Genomic DNA, 12,108 nt, shown 5'->3' with positions numbered 1-12,108 from the left:
GCACAGGAAGCAGCTCTTTCAGTAGTTTAGTTGGAATAGGGTCCAGTATACAGCTTGAAGGTTTAGAGGCCATGGTTATTTTCATCATTGTGTCAAGAGATATAGTACTAAAACACTTGAGTGTCTCTCTTGATCCTAGGTCCTGGCAGTGTTGTGCAGACTCAGGACAACTGAGCTTTGGAGGAATACGCAGATTTAAAGAGGAGTCCGTAATTTGCTTTCTAATGATCATGATCTTTTCCTCAAAGAAGTTCATGAATTTATCACTGCTGAAGTGAAAGCCATCCTCTCTTGGGGAATGCTGCTTTTTAGTTAGCTTTGCGACAGTATCAAAAAGGTATTTTGGATTGTTCTTATTTTCCTCATTTAAGTTGGAAAAATAGGATGATCGAGCAGCAGTGAGGGCTCTTTGATACTGCACGGTACTGTCTTTCCAAGCTAGTCGGAAGACTTCCAGTTTGGTGTGGCGCCATTTCCGTTCCAATTTTCTGGAAGCTTGCTTCAGAGCTCGGGTATTTTCTGTATACCAGGGAGCTTGTTTCTAATGACAAATGTTTTTTGTTTTTTAGGGGTGCAACTGCATCTAGGGTATTGCGCAAGGTTAAATTGAGTTCCTCAGTTAGGTGGTTAACTGATTTGTGTCCTCTAATGTCCTTGGGTAGGCAGAGGGAGTCTGGAAGGGCATCAAGGAATCTTTGTGTTGTTTGAGAATTTATAGCACGACTTTTGATGCTCCTTGGTTGGGGTCTGAGCAGATTATTTGTTGCGATTGCAAACGTAATAAAATGGTGGTCCGATTGTCCAGGATTATGAGGAAAAACATTAAGATCCACAACATTTATTCCATGGGACAAAACTAGGTCCAGAGTATGACTGTGACAGTGAGTAGGTCCAGAGACATGTTGGACAAAACCCACTGAGTCAATGATGGCTCCGAAAGCCTTTTGGAGTGGGTCTGTGGACTTTTCCATGTGAATATTAAAGTCACCAAAGATTAGAATATTATCCGCTATGACTACAAGGTCCGATAGGAATTCAGGGAACTCAGTGAGGAACGCTGTATATGGCCCAAGAGGCCTGTAAACAGTAGCTATAAAAAGTGATTGAGTAGGCTGCATAGATTTCATGACTAGAAGCTAAAAAGACAAAAACGTCTTTCTTTTTTTTTTGTAAATTGAAATTTGCTATGCTAAATGTTAGCAACACCTCCACCTTTGCGGGATGCACGGGGGATATGGTCATTAGTGTAACCAGGAGGTGAGGCCTCATTTAACACAGTAAATTCATCAGGCTTAAGCCATGTTTCAGTCAGGCCAATCACATCAAGATTATGATCAGTGATTAGTTCATTGACTATAACTGCCTTTGAAGTAAGGGATCTAACATCAGGTAGCCCTATTTTGAGATGTGAGGTATCATGATCTCTTTCAATAATAGCAGGAATGGAGGTCTTTATCCTAGTGAGATTGCTAAGGCGAACACCGTGATGTTTAGTTTTGCCCAACCTCGGTCGAGGCACAGACACGGCCTCAATGGGGATAGTTGAGCTGACGACACTGACTGTGCTAGTGGCAGACTCCACTAAGCTGGCAGGCTGGCTAACAGCCTGCTGCCTGGCCTGCACCCTATTTCATTGTGGAGCTAGAGGAGTTAGAGCCCTGTCTATGTTGGTAGATGAGATGAGAGCACCCCACGTTTAAGCCTGAAGATCTTGCTCCACCTAATGCAGGTGTCAAACTCATTCCAGACTGTCCCAGTCACTGATTCCTAAACGGTGGGTCAAGACCCAATTGGGCCATGCCCAGCTTGTCATGAGTCATGGCTGGATTTGGTCTGGGTTGTAGGGTTGTCTATATTTTGGTGGGTCACACCATAGATTTAGATCAACCTCTCTTCATTGAATCTGTCCCATTACGACGTCTGTGAGAGCATGGACAGCGCAACTGAAGCCATCTCCATTTTGAAGCAGTCCATTTTCTTCTGCGAATTGGCAAACAAACTGAGTGTCCATACTGCCACCTGTACTGTGTTGTTAAAACAGATATAAAGCCAAGGTTGGCGATTTACTGTCACCTGCAGTTATGGAATGCTCGCACCAGGCGAGTATAAAGTATAATTCATTGGCTGATCCCACGTGATTACCCAGATGGAATCATGTGATCCTTCCTTAACCCATAGAAAGTCCCACCCAGTTGACTACTTCAAAATGGTGAAAGTCTTCAATGGTGCCACCCATGCTAAAGCAACCTTTAGGGCCCTAGAGTAATTTTCTATGGGTCACGCAAACACTTGGGCTATAAGTGGGTAACAATTAGGGTTGCAAAATTCCAGGAACTTTCAATAAATTCCTTGGTGTTCCATAAATCCTTGTTGGATTTCCTGCTTATTCTGGGAAATCTCCAACCGGAATCTCAGGAAAACCAGGGAATTTATTGAAAGTTCCCAGAATTTTGCAACCCTAGTCACAATGGAAAAAAGGTCTGGGTAATACTGTTCACTGTAATAAAAACATTTAGAATTTGATCTGCCGACATCTGTAAACTAAGTCTAATAATAATCACTCAAACACACAGGAGTATTGTCTCAGTTCACTTTTTATTGTTTCACAACAGTTGACTGGCACCCGTGTACCGTGGTTTTGTTTTTGCTACATATAGCACAGATGACCTATCCATCTTTACATTGCTGTAAAACAAAAATAAATAATAAATCAAACACTATCCCAGGAAGTAGTGGTGGTGGAGTCTGGGGGACAGAAGTAGTGGTGGTGGAGTCTGGGGGACAGAAGTAGTGGTGGTGGGGTCTGGGGGACAGAAGTAGTGATGTTGGGGTCTGGGGGACAGAAGTAGTGGTGTTGGGGTCTGGGGGACAGAAGTAGTGGTGGTGGAGTCTGGGGGACAGAAGTAGTGGTGGTGGGGTCTGGGGGACAGAAGTAGTGGTGGTGGGGTCTGGGGGACAGAAGTAGTGATGTTGGGGTCTGGGGGACAGAAGTAGTGATGTTGGGGTCTGGGGGACAGAAGTAGTGGTGGTGGGGTCTGGGGGACAGAAGTAGTGGTGGTGGGGTCTGGGGGACAGAAGTAGTGGTGGTGGGGTCTGGGGGACAGAAGTAGTGGTGGTGGGGTCTGGGGGACAGAAGTAGTGGTGGTGGGGTCTGGGGGACAGAAGTAGTGGTGGTGGGGTCTGGGGGACAGAAGTAGTGATGTTGGGGTCTGGGGGACAGAAGTAGTGATGTTGGGGTCTGGGGGACAGAAGTAGTGGTGGTGGGGTCTGGGGGACAGAAGTAGTGGTGGTGGGGTCTGGGGGACAGAAGTAGTGGTGGTGGGGTCTGGGGGACAGAAATAGTGGTGGTGGGGTCTGGGGGACAGAAGTAGTGGTGGTGGGGTCTGGGGGACAGAAGTAGTGGTGGTGGGGTCTGGGGGACAGAAGTAGTGATGGTGGGGTCTGGGGGACAGAAGTAGTGGTGGTGGGGTCTGGGGGACAGAAGTAGTGATGTTGGGGTCTGGGGGACAGAAATATTCATTAGTGTCCTTTCTCACAAAAGTCTGTCTCTTTGTTGAGTTGGAACAGTGTGATGTCCCAACTCCATTTTGGCAACTTTGCACTTCAAGAATACCCAGACAGGTCTGTGTTTCAGTGTCGTGTAGTGTACAGCAGCCATGCCTGTAGGTTGGCTCACTGCTGTGTGTCTATAACACCACACACTCAGAGAATAACTAGAGAAGACTAAGAGATCATTTTTTTGTACCTAGACTTTCCTATGTAAACAACATTTAGAGTAAAACTTCTATAGTTGTCAGAGCTGGAAGTGATCAAAATATGGACTTGTGAAGCCTTCATCACAACCAGTGAGGATGATGCAGGACAGCCCGGCCACCACTGGAGTCTACTACAGATAGTTAGTATTGCCAATCTAAAAGGTACAGCTCTTTAAAGCCTGTATAATGCTTAAATATTGATAAAGTGCAGCAGACAATCCTAATTCTGCATTTTCCATATTCAGTCTAATGAAATGTTAATCCAATGACAAATGAAAATATCTACGAGTCAATTCAGGCATAATGTATCATTAGACATGTATCCTTAACATTGTTATTCATTCAATACATTTGAATATTTCAGCAATTACATAATATTGAAAGATATATTAGTGCTCCATGTTTGTTGTCCTTTTCAATTCAATCACATTAAGAGGAATCTGATGCCTTTTCCTGGCTTGACTGATGATTCAACTTCAGAACCATCATTTCAGATTTCAGTTCTCATATTAGACAGGTCGTTTCAGACTTATCATAGGGTGATGTCCCAATAACCACCCATAGCTTGCTTTTCTTTTAGGTCACAGATCTGACAGGATTGGATGGGCATCAGTATTATGAAGGACACCTAACCAGCCCTTTCATATATCCATGATGGTTATGGTGGAAAGAAAGCCATTACAGGCATCTGGGACACCTGTTTGTGCTTCAGTGAGCCTCATTCATTCAGGCTCTTAGAGGATAATAGAGGTTCCTTCAGGACAGTGCAACATTATCAACAGTACAGATAGAAATAGAATGTATAGAACTGACAGGATTCCTTGTTCCATACCACACAGAACCATGCCTTTTCTATACTAAACATTTCTATCCAAAAAGTTTTGTGATGTCATCACTCTCCTGTCCTGAATATTCTAAATGTTCCAATTGGAGGTTGATTCTATTGTGTCAACAGGGAACACTAACAATCTTTCTCAAATGTACCCAACACTAACACAAGTCTGGTCCATCTGTGTGTATGGAGGATTGACCCTCATCTCCACATGCAGTTCTACAGTAGCTCTTACAAAACAAAAGATGTAACAAACAAAAATAAACAATAAATTAAATCTATGTGTGTTGTAAACAATATTCTAACAAGTATTTACAAATAAATGAAGTATACATTGTAATAAGCTGCCATTGTAACTTCTTAAAACCCACTGTAGCGTATTATAGAGTTGGGGTTAACAGTTTACGTGTCTGTATGAGGGAGTTTATAACAGTCTTGTGAAGGAAACGCCAGTGGTCATTGACAAGAGTCGTCGGCTTTAGTGTTCACTGCTCAATTGTTGCCGTATTGGTCAGTTTTTCTGGGAACATTTCCCGTAGATTGTTGATCATAACAAATTTAACATGAATGACATTTTTATGGTCTAAGCAGTAAGGACCAGCGTCATCTCCTTCACAGAGGCTACAGTATTAAAGTGGCACTTTGATAATGCTGATATAGACATGCTAACCTGGAGCCAAGATGTTAGAGTAAAGCACAGCAGACAACTAGGGCTGCATCTTAACAGGTTAAAGTGGCTTCCTCAGCCGCCGGGCATTCTGTCCTTCACACAGTGACCGGTTAGAACTGGACCATTGCCCCAATGTTAGATCGGTTACAGATGGAGAGGAAGTCACTTCAGACTGATGAGTTGCAGCCTGTTTGTGATGGAAGGTTCAGTTGCCCTGCTTGCTACCCTGAATAAAATACATATTTATTTCACAGTTCACTTCTGAACTGCCTGTTTGTGCTGGCCAGTCTCTTAAACAGGATAGCAACAAATCCTCCTCACAAAGAAAGAGGGAAAAAAGTGAGGAATGGAATGAATCTAGGGAGGAAAGAAAGGCTTGTGTCCCATGTTGGAATGAGAGATGAAGAGGTGGAGGAGGGGATGAAGAGGAGAGAGGAAGAAGGGAATGTTCTACGGTTGTTCCTCATTCTTCTTTAACGATATGCGTTTCTTCCTGGCAGCCAGCATCTCATAGAAGGGGTCCACGCTGACCGCAGAGCTGGAGAGAGGGATGGAAGAAACAGAAAAGAAGAAAGTTAGTCTGATGCATTTCTAAATATATCCATCCATACACCCTACTCTCCCTTCATGCCTGCCTGCCTCCCTCCCTACGTACTTGATGTGATGTATCCATTCATCTTTCTCCTCAGGTGTGGGAGCAGAGATGCGGTACACGTTGTGGTTCCCCTCCACCACTCTGCCGTCTGCCTCCGTCTTACAGGCCTTGATCAGCTGACCACGGTTGTTGGGGATGTACAGCTCAAAGCAGTTCTGGGAGGGAAGAGCGGGAGTCAGGAGAAATGGTGCAGTGATCATGTCCTATGTTGACATTCTAAATGTATTGATAACAAACTCACAGGTTTCCTGGGGTCTTCAACCTCCCGGATACTCAGGTTCTCTAGGGGAATGATACCTCTGGGCTCCTTATCCTGAACACACACATTATACACACTGTAGTACAGAACACTGATCCACGTTACAATGTTCTGTTACATAGCTCTTTACTCTCTCTGTAATGGATTACATTTCCATCACATTGCTCTACAGTGGCACTTTGGCAGCTACAATGTTGACTTACTGTAGTATACTCAAAGTAGTAAAGGCAGTTGTCTGTGAGAATGAACCATCTTCTTTTCCAGGTCTTCACCCGTCCTCCTGAAATACGAACAGACCAATAGAGGCATGAGACAGGGTGGTATCTGGAGGTCAGCAGAATACCAACTGGACTGGAGAAACTCATTCCACTTGACTGCTCCACATACTGAAGTAAATACTCCATTACTACACATCACCTTCAGGATATTACAGTTATTCAGACAGCTTGTATAGCCTTACATGTCCAATGTTACTGTGCCTTTGTATGTCAATTCATCTCACATGGTAATATGTGACGTCTGACAAAAGGCATATGTGGACAATAACTTTTCTTCTATATGCCGGTTGGCCATTTTGGTTCCATAAGAATGATATTGTTTCTCATGGACCCATTCTCCCAGTACATACCTCCTGAGAAACAAGCGGCAGCAGCAGAGTGTGGAAATCACAGGGAGAAGCAGAGACAACAGGGACCAGAGGTTTTGGGGGAGGGAGGGAGAGAAGGGTCGGGAGGGAGAAGACGGCAGAGATATTAGTGACAAACAGATCACAGACCCCACCATGCAAGAGGAGACGGTTCAAACTGCCATGATGCAAGAGGGTGAGGTACTGAGGGAAGCTCCATGTAGAAGTCGCTCATAGACACATATCTAGGATCAGTTTACTGTGGCCCAATCCTAATCTTAACATAGCGGAGAAAACACAAACTGATCTTATATGAGAATCCAAGGGCAGCTCCCTCAGTATGGACAATTGTGTCTATTTACCCATCATGCAATGGCAGTCTTGAGATCATAATACATGGACGATGTTTTAGGCAACATTGCTGGACAACAAGTCTGGCAATATTGCCTCAGAACATTGGCGGTGTATCATTATCTTTAGTGTAAACTTGAGAGAGAAGGAAGCAGGCACATAACAGCACAAAGCCTTAGGAGAGAGAGCACACAAGTTTACGCTCACTATCCAAAAACCCTGGGGCTGATCAGGACCGTTACAGACATTACAGAATGTTAATATGTTTTTAAGCCATCCAAATAATCCATATTTGATTTTGAAACTACCTTGAGGTGATCGGCAGAGAGAAGCTGCAGTACCCCCTCCCACCACCCGGCGTCGCCACGGCCAACTCACCTAGTTTGAGGAGCCAGCCCTCTCTGTCAGGGTTGAAGAAGGTGTGTGTCAGGTCGTTCCCATCATCCTCAGGGATCTTGAAGGGCTCGTTCTTGATGCTGTCATAAAGATTCTATGGTAGACAGAGACATTCCAGAGGGGTTGGGTTAAATGCAAAAGACAGATTTCAGTTGAATGCATTCAGTTGTACAACTGATTAGGTATCCCCCTTTCCTTTCCATTGAGGAGAGACAAACAGCAGGGAGATTCACTATAACACACTGATATTTTATCTGAACTAGAGCTTCATTCTGAACCCCTCCAAACTGATGAAAAAAAGATGAACAATCACTCAGTCAACGACACCTCACTTCCACAGAAACTCCCCTAGCCCCTCCCCATAGCTCCTAGGTTCCCCTCCCTCACTCACTCTGAGCAGGTCCTCTGGTAGGTCTCCACCCTCGTTGATGCCTCTGTTCATGGAGATGAAGCGGTCCAATCCAGGCTTGTCTCTCACGTTGGGGTTGTGGAGGCTGGTGTTCAGCATGATGATAGCAAACGACAGCACATAGCACGTATCTGAGGAGAGAGCAGAACCATAGGATGAGAAGTGGCTAGTAGACCTCTGTGTTGTAACAACGGTAAGTGTGTGTACCAGTGCTCTGGAAGACCCCAGGGTTGCAGTGACAGTATCTCTGTGCAAAGGCCTCCATCATCCTGTCAATCTTTTGAGCCTCGCCAGGCAGACGGAAACTCCACAGGAACTGCCTGCAGGGGTCACACAAAGGTCAGAGGTCAGAGAGAGCACTGGCTGCCATGGTAACAAAGACGCTGATGTAGTGTTTTTATCCTCTAGACTTTGAAATTGATGTACTGTTTTTTATTAAATGTCAGAGCTTATCATAGAGGACACCCCAGCTTACCTGAGAGCCTGGACCAGGTTGAGATCAGTGAACTCATGAAGGTCAACAAACGCCTGCAGAACCTTGAGATTAAAGTCCTCCCTACAGGAGAGAAGAGGAACGTAGACTTCTGATGCTGTTCAGCCCAACAATAACAAAGACAATAGCAAGGTAGAGAGAGGGAATGGTTACCTCTCTCCCAGGTAGTCTCCTATCGCAGTCTTGTTGAGTCCCTCTCCTTTGTACAGGAACTGGGCAACATCCTCTTGAGTGTGTCTGAGCAACTCATTCTCCACCAGGAACACAATACCCTACACACAAACACACACACAGACAGACAGAGAGAGAGGGTAACTACAATCAAAAGAGAGTAAACGCTCAAGAGATTGATGAGAAGACAGACAGTAAAAGAGAGGGGCTGGGTGTAGAGTGAAGATCAGATTTATGTATCCATTCCATGTCCCCTTTTCACCTTTTTGGGGTCCATGTTAAACTTCTTCCTTCCCATGGCCACATGCCTGTTCTTCTGTAGAGTTTTACTGCAGGGAGGGAAGACAAGGAGTGGATCTCATTCAACACAATACCTCTCCATCAATTATACATACAGTTAGAGGGTAATGGAGAGGACAGGGTTGGGAAGAAAAACTAAAATAGCTCTTAGAAATGCTATATTGACTGAAAACACAATCTCATTTTCAGCTATGACCTGGGGAAGTTGCCGGGGAGAGGAGAATAGTCGAAGAAGCCAATAGGAAGCTATATATTTTTACATAAACTTCAAAGTGAAATTGCCATAGATGCAATATTGAGTAAATGCAGAGGTAACCTGAATGCATAGGAAGTTATTTTGGGAAACACGGCTGTCACATGGACTCTCTCTAATCATCCCATTATAATTCAACTTCAGATACACCAGGGAAGAGGGACTGTGCTACACACTGAATAATGGAACTGAAATATTCAGGGGACCATCTGTGTGTTTTTCTCACCTGCCCTCTGTGCTGGTCTCCAGTCCTTCCACCTCTATGATGGCCTCTCTGAGCTCGTCTCTGAGCCTCTGGATCTCCTGCAGCAGAGCTCCCTTCCTCCGACGGATGTCCTCCAGCTCAGAGCGCTCTTCTGGACTCAGGTCTACCGGGACTGTAGGGAAGGAGGGAGAAGAGGGGTGAGAGAATAAAGAGATGGATGGGGATAGAAAAAAAGGGAGCATGGAAATGGGAGACAATGGGAAAATGGTGGGGACAGAGGGAACAAGTTAAAATTGACCTGAAACATGACAGTATTCAAAGTCTGTTTGCTACTGTGCATTTCCAAGATGCTTTGAGTTTCTTACTGAAAACAATAAGAAGTTTGAGTAAAAGCTGTGTTTTCCAAAACACAAAACTAATCATATCCAATCCCATGTTCAAAACCATTGTTCAATTTCCTCTGTCTCTCCCCTCTCTATTCTTGCTTGTTTCTCCACTCACTGACCTGTACCTAATTCCTACATTTTTCTTGTCTAGTCAAATGGAAACGTGTGGAAAATCAGGCGGTTGATGACGTGCGTCTCATTGCAGCCTTGATATACTTGAGCACTCAACCTTACAGCCTATTCATTGATAAAGAACAGTTCACAGAGCTCAGAAAACCAACTAGTCTTGCACAGAAGTAGCCTATCCACACGGAACAGAAGTACTGTAGATAAGAGGAAAAACAAGTTTAAAATCAAAAAAGACGAAACACTGGCTGCAGGGCTTTGAAACATTCCATGGAATCCTGACAATCTCTAATGTGACAGCGGGAGTGGTTAGACATGACAAATACTAGTTGGGGACAGAGATAAGAGATCTGCATTAAAAAAAAATGTGTTTACTGTTGGCGCTGCATATGTGAACTATGCAGGACAATTTGTAAAAAAACGTATTCATTCCAAATGACACTTCTCTCTAGCTACTGTCAATCCTCAGATGTTTTCAACTAAAGTAACTAAATGGATTAGGCGTGTTATCAGTGCTGCAATGATTTTTGTAGCCTCTTCGCTGAGAGGATTTTTTTTTCTTTCTAACACAGCACTCACTAACACACCTGTTTAGACTAATTATCAAGCCACTATCTAATTAGTTGTATAAGGTCAGGTGTGTTAGTGCTGGAACAACGATGTGCAGCCCTCTGGGTCCCCAGCCTGGACTGGAGTTACAAAAATAGAGGCGACAGTATCGCTGCAAACCACAATACTACCTCGGTAGAGTGACCAGCCACTACAGTGCCACGATCAGGTTAATGTGTTTAGGATGCTAAATGACATCTGCAAGTCAACAACCCCGTCCCTCCGAATGAGGTGAATAACTAACGAGCTAGCTAAGTTATTCAATGTTTTGATTCTTGAAGGACAGTGGGTAGGTTTAACGTGAAATAGTAACCAATACTGTAATGAATAACGTTAGCTAGCTATTTGGATGAGTGGTCAAACTACAAGAAGTAGTTAGCTACAACTAGTTACCCAGTAAGCCTAAAAAGAGTTAGCTAGCTTGCTAACTAGCGAGCTAACGTTAGCCAGTACTATATTATTAGCTTACGTCGACTGCGGTTGTATGTGACTCTCGTATGAGAAACATTGTATAATAAACAAAGATGACAACCATGTAGTACATTATAATGCATACAACGTTAATATTGTTTAGTGACAACTGTGCTCTAATTGTGTAGTGTAATACCTGCTGTTATAACTAGCTGGCTAGCTGAGTGTGTTATTATAAGCGAAGCGTTAGTGTAGCGATACTTACTGTAGTCCAGGTCATCCATTTTTGGCGCTTTGCTTTTAGGCATAAATATTTCAGAGTCGACTGTCATTCAATAAATGAAAAAGTAATGGATATATATGAAAATATATCCTCCAAATAAAAAGGAAATAAATAAATAACCAGCCTTGCGTACCGAAACCTGGGGCACAGACAAAGGAGGTGGTGGTACAGGAAGTGACGCTAACTTTTTGTTATAAATAAACACGTCCTCACTTTCGACCATGTTTGTAAGGAACTTTTGAACCCAGAAAGAAGCCACACAACCAAAGACACTGATAACAAGGCATTTTCATCTGTGACACAAACATCTGAGGTTGTTTGGCCAATATAGTAGAACTTGGTTTCTTTCCCAATAACTGCCTGGAAAAGGGGTCACTGTATGTTTTTTATTAAAGGTTCCATGCAGCCGATTTTATCGCAATATCAAATTTAAATCAAATCAAATTTTATTGGTCACATACACATTTGTAGCAGATTTTATTGTGGGTGTAGCGAAATGCTTGTGTTCCTATCTCCAACAGTGCAGTAGTATCTAACAATTCACATTAAAGTAAACATTAAAGTAAAATAATGAAATTAAGAAATATATCAATATTTGATCGAGCAATGTTGGAGTGGCATTGACTAAATTACAGTAGAATAGAATACAGTATATACATATGAGATTAGTATATTAAGTGGTTTACTGTGATTATTTTAGATCGTTTTAATTGAAAACAAACTAAAATAACTTTTTAGCAAAGAGTCATTTCACAAACAAGAATTTGGTTTGGACTTTCTGGGAGGGGTCTGAGTGGGGCAGAATAAAAAAAAAACTTGCTGTTATTGGCAAAAAAGTTTGGAACTCTCTTTCTTATTGATCTTTCTTGTTAAGATTGAATCCTACTACACCGCTCATCGGATGTGGTAGGACTTGAAA

At 43.2% G+C, this 12,108-nt stretch overlaps 1 protein-coding gene across 2 annotated transcripts; it reads right to left on the bottom strand.

Moving 5' to 3' along the window:
- Positions 1 to 2,576: 2,576 nt before the first annotated feature.
- On the bottom strand, positions 2,577 to 11,435 carry LOC110536690 (cytohesin-2). 2 transcript variants are annotated; one of them, XM_021622389.3, is made up of 12 exons: positions 11,172 to 11,435; positions 9,396 to 9,546; positions 8,879 to 8,945; positions 8,599 to 8,717; positions 8,428 to 8,508; positions 8,160 to 8,272; positions 7,935 to 8,083; positions 7,526 to 7,637; positions 6,375 to 6,451; positions 6,154 to 6,225; positions 5,913 to 6,067; positions 2,577 to 5,795 (listed from the first exon to the last, which is right to left on the bottom strand). In XM_021622389.3, the coding sequence occupies exons 1-12, from the start codon at positions 11,236 to 11,238 to the stop codon at positions 5,708 to 5,710; spliced, it is 1,251 nt and encodes a 416-aa protein (XP_021478064.1). In that variant the 5' UTR covers positions 11,239 to 11,435; the 3' UTR covers positions 2,577 to 5,707. The 2 variants fall into 2 exon arrangements, with proteins under 2 accessions (XP_021478064.1, XP_036796313.1); XM_036940418.2 differs by lacking the exon at positions 11,172 to 11,435 and adding an exon at positions 10,262 to 10,383 and having other exon boundaries at positions 6,375 to 6,453; positions 7,525 to 7,637.
- Positions 11,436 to 12,108: the final 673 nt, after the last annotated feature.

This window comes from Oncorhynchus mykiss, chromosome 2 (assembly GCF_057628025.1).
Source record: "Oncorhynchus mykiss isolate SJ-2025 chromosome 2, ASM5762802v1, whole genome shotgun sequence".
Classification (NCBI taxonomy): Eukaryota; Metazoa; Chordata; class Actinopteri; order Salmoniformes; family Salmonidae; genus Oncorhynchus; species Oncorhynchus mykiss.
Note: the sequence above shows the minus strand (reverse complement) of the source record. Positions and strands in the feature narration are given on the sequence as shown.

Bases quoted from the DNA above. Each gene is read 5' to 3' on its own strand.
- LOC110536690 (XM_021622389.3), bottom strand. From the start codon at position 11,238: ATGACAGTCGACTCTGAAATATTTATGCCTAAAAGCAAAGCGCCAAAA. The intron at 6,068-6,153 runs GTGAGTTTGTTA...CTTCCCTCCCAG, and splicing joins TTGAAGACCCCAGGAAACCT to AACTGCTTTGAGCTGTACAT. The intron at 5,796-5,912 runs GTACGTAGGGAG...CCCTCTCTCCAG, and splicing joins GAATGGATACATCACATCAA to CTCTGCGGTCAGCGTGGACC.